This window comes from Neomonachus schauinslandi, chromosome 5 (assembly GCF_002201575.2).
Source record: "Neomonachus schauinslandi chromosome 5, ASM220157v2, whole genome shotgun sequence".
In the NCBI taxonomy this organism is placed as follows: domain Eukaryota; kingdom Metazoa; phylum Chordata; class Mammalia; order Carnivora; family Phocidae; genus Neomonachus; species Neomonachus schauinslandi.
Window position 1 is genome coordinate 172,162,707 of NC_058407.1, and position 4,483 is coordinate 172,167,189.

Below are 4,483 nucleotides of genomic sequence, written 5' to 3' on the forward strand. Positions count from 1 at the left end.
GGCCTGCTTCTCCCTCTCCCACTCCCCCTGCTTGTGTTCCCTCTCTCGCTGTCTCTGTCAAATAAATAAATAAAATATTAAAAAAAAAAAAAAAAGGAAATCGTTTAGTTGTAATACATAAATAGAACAATATACATCTTATTTTAACTCCTGGTTTTGCCATCTGTAATTTCACAAAATGTACAATTTAATTTGCAGGGATTTTTTTTTTAATGCTTGCTTTTTGCCTTATTAGGAAAACATACACATTAAGAAAAAATGATAGTTTTTATCGTTTATAATGCACATAAAATACATGCACTATTGCTGCTTAAAACCAGCATTACTGTAAATGTTCCAAACTGATTTTCTCTTTCCTGATGGGTCTGAGTAGTTTGCCCGAGTTCACGTTCACATGCAAAAGGAGAAGGAGAAAACCATATTGTTCCTTCTCTGGCTTTAAATAAGCAGCTTTACAAGCATTTAAAACTCGAAGAAAATAGGTTTCAGAAAACCTGGTTAACAAATTAAGAAATCAGCCAAAACTGCAGCTATTTAGGGATTTCAGGTGAGTTTCAAAAGGGAACAACCCTCAATGTCTTAAAAGAACACTCAGTACAATGAATATTCCAGAGGCAGCTTCGTTGTCAGGAGCTCCGAGCTGGCTACACATTTCCACACAAGCCAGACCTTCCGACGTGCAAGCGAGAAGACTCTGTGAGCACCATACCTGCCCCACTGTCGGAAGGCTTCCGAAGCAGACAGCGCTGCTCTCTCCCCTGACGTGGCATCGCATCAGTAAAAGCTGAGAGAGGAAGCGAGGCCCTCGGAGGACTGCAGACAAAGACCCAGGTGCAAAGGGACAAGCCACCTCCATGTGTCCCAGACACACATCGCCGGGACCCAAAGCCCACAGTCCACAGGCCCCACCGAGCCAGAGTCCTCCCGAACATCCAGGAGAAAGGACATGCTCAGACACCCGGGGCCTCCAGAGCCGGGAAGTCAGCACACCACGACGTGGCCCACCCAGGAAGAGCGGCCGCGGCCGTCCTCCAGAGCCAGCAGGGGAAAACAGAGCCACAGAGACGAGAGGGAAGCCCGAGAGCGCGAACTCTGCCGCACTTGCCACCACCCATGGTCCATGGGCCGGGCTGTGGCTCCAGCGCTGGCTGAGGACTCCTACCCACACAGTCGTGCTCGTGTGTACAGTATTTGACTCGTCAAAATGAAAACATTAAAGAATGAAATGGTAGGGACATCTGTGTGGCCCAGTCGTTAAGCGTCTGCCTTCGGGTCCTGGGATCGAGCCCCACGTCGGGCTCCCTGCTCAGCGGGAAGCCTGCTTCTCCCTCTCCCACTCCCCCTGCTTGTGTTCCCTCTCTGTCTTTCTCTGTCAAATAAATAAATAAAATCTTAAAAAAAAAAAAAAAAAGAAAGAAATGGTAATGCTGGAAAATAAAATAAAAAAATAAAGAAGCTTGGAAGAAATGTTTACTGGGGTGATCCAAACAGGAAAAATGTTAAGACTATTTAGTAAGTCAATAAGAAAAACAAAACAAAGCAGTATCGTGACAGAAAAAGCCTGGCAGTGGGCATGAGTGGGCACTTCACACAAAAACCGGAACGGGCCCGTCTGAAAAAGCTACAGGCCGTATGGATTCCCTTGAACAACGCGGGGGTTAGGAAACTGACCCCCATAGTTTAAAGTCCGCTACAACTTTTGACTCCCCCCCAACCAAATTAATGACTAACAGTGTCCTGCTGACCAGAAGCCTTACCAATAACATAAAGAGTCGATTAATACATATCCTGTATGTTACGTCTATCATAAATCGTATTCTTACGATACAATAAGCTGGAGAGAAAAAAAACATTAAGAATATACCTTTACGGTGCCAGGCTGTATTTATTGGAAAAAATTCACGTATAAGTGAACCCAAAGAGTTTAGGCCCATGTTGTTCATGGACCTTCCGGAAAGGGCAAAACACACAGTGCAAAGACAGGTAGTTGTCAGGGACGGGGGGAGGGAGGAAGAGGGGCTGCCCAGGGAACTTTTAGGGCAGCAAACGTCTTCCGTATGATACTGTCATGGCGGACACATGCCGCTATAGGGATGCCAAGGCCTGAACCAAACAGTGTGTGACCTCTAACATCAACTACGGGCTTCAGATAATAAGCTGTCACTACCCACCCATACACTGAAACAATGTGCCGCACTAACGTAAGACGTTCACAACAGGGCAACATGGGGAACTGAGACCCGGGGGGGGGGGGGGGGGGGGGGGCGGGGTTTGACGGCAGCTCTGTATTGACTGCTCAGTTTTCCTATAAACTTACACTGCTCTCAAAAATAAGTCTACGCGTTAAAAAACAAAAAAAAACAAGAAACAGCTTCCAAACATGTGAAAATATACTTAACCTCACTTGTGATTAAGAACAAATTCAAGCCCACCAACGCAGTATGGGGCCTAGGATCAGCTGGAACACCCCAGGCCATACTCCTTCCTGTGTCTCACTAACAAGCTGGGGCCCCTTGACGCCCCCCACACCCCAGGATTTCCTGCCACTCAAAGACCCTCTGAAGCGCTTTCCACGTGGCGGCAAAATGATGTGATTCACATTACCAAAAGCAAGAGAGCAAGGGATGGAAAAAGGAAGCATTTTCGGAGAAATGCTCAATGTGGAAAATACGCTTGAGCCCGTGGAGGAAAGATGGAGCACAGAAAGGAAGTTTCTGTAATGGTCCACGGATGAAAGAACGAGCTAATTTAATGGGAGCAGGACGGGGACGAAGGGGAAGGGATAGAAGCCACTTAGAACACAACAACAGGAACACGCAAATGTGCTAACACAGGAGAAAGAGAGGAGAATGAATCCCGTTGTTTGGGACAGAGTGACAGGCTGGACAGCGGAACAGAGAGATGACGGGGACGAGAGCAGAAGGCATAGGAGGGGGGCTGCAAATAATTACTTTCGGATCTACTGGGCCTATTAAGCTGAGGTGTCCTTTGGACATCCTCGCCAGAAGCGCATGCAGGTGGCCGAGCAGCGGCATCTGGTCCGCGTGGGAGAACTGACAGAGCGGGCAGTTCAGAACACGGGAGGGGGAGATCCGCGGGGTGTAAAAGTCCCGAGCCGGGCTGGAAGAAACAACACATGAACAGGGCAGAGGAAGCAGTCAGGAAGAGACAGGAGAGACTCGTCACTGACACCAACAGAGCCGATTCTGCAGATGGGAATGGTGGCAAGCGGCCCAAGGCAAGGAGGGGCTCCCAGGTTAACCTTTACCGGGTCAGGTTCCAGGAAGGGGTAGGGGACCACAGGCCGTGGGATACAACGTGAGCGGGAAATCAGCAGTCTCTGCCAGAGGCGTCACTGCCCAGTCTGAGATGCAACCCAGACAGACAATCAGAGAAAACTATTTATCGAGACCTAGTAGAGGCTGAGAAAGCCATTCCTCCAGAGCTTCCTCGTCCCCCCGCCCGGCTCGATCAGTAAAAACAATGCATTTATGGGACGACGTTCTAATTACCAGAGGAATTCTAGGCACTGAGTGCTCCCTGGACAGTGTACCCTGCTCACAGGAGGCACAAGTTAAGGCACCAATGGCCATGGTTTAGGGACGGCCACTCAGGAAGCCTGTTCACCGTTACAGCGATAGGGCCAAAGAAATCGCGAGATGCGCGAGAAAACAAAACTGTTTCGGCAGGTCAGTGTAAGTCAAGTACTGAACGGTATTTGTCATTTTTTTTGCAACGAACGTCAAGCCCCTCAGCAGCGCCTGTCCTGTGGTTTTACGGGCTCTGAAGGGTCGTGCTGTCGACACAAATGAACGTGACGGGGTGCCCGCTGCCAAGCTGGTGCTCCACGCTTTGTCCACCCACGTCCCTCTCCTGTTTCCACCTTCCCATCCCCACTTTAAAAGTGTGAATTACTCATCTCCTAACGTATACTATAAAAGCAAGTGGGGAATAAACACATACACAGAAACACTCACCACAGATTTACTCATTTTCTGCCGCTCTTGGAAAAACAGGGAGGACAGTGAAAGTGGAGGCTGACCTGGGGAAGAAAAGAGAAGCAATGAAACTATGTGAGATCTGGACTGCCGAGGAAGTACTCTCCTGGAAAGTTCCATGAAAGAAACTGTGACACTGTCCCTTTAAATCTTCAGAATTAACTGGAAGAATGAGGGAGCACCCACCTGTCTTTAACTCCCACCTGACTGATGTTTCTCGGTAGGTAACGAACCTGAATCCTATTGAAATAATCCTCTATCATTAAATATAAAACAAGAAAGTGTTACACTCCGTTTTCTTACTACCCCTTTTAACTACTTAAGATCAGAACAGGATGCTCTGAGTAAACGTATGTGCTCAGACATGGCTGTCTTCAAATTATTTGTTCAAACTTAAATGTGCCGCTCAATTTGTTGAGAAACTCACTTTGACTTAAATGTAACAGAGCGGACAGAACACCGGCCCAGGAGCTGAGTCCTGTGAG

The 4,483-nt window shown here is 47.9% G+C and overlaps 1 protein-coding gene across 1 annotated transcript in view; it reads right to left on the minus strand.

Annotated features, from left to right (window-relative positions):
- Positions 1-4,004, minus strand: part of ZNF12 (zinc finger protein 12) — a 13,026-nt gene extending 9,022 nt beyond the window's left edge. Inside the window, exon 1 of the mRNA XM_044915734.1 lies at positions 3,978-4,004. Coding sequence (XP_044771669.1) covers positions 3,978-3,992 — 15 coding nt within the window. The 5' untranslated portion in view covers positions 3,993-4,004. The remainder of the gene's footprint in view (positions 1-3,977) is intronic.
- Positions 4,005-4,483: the final 479 nt, after the last annotated feature.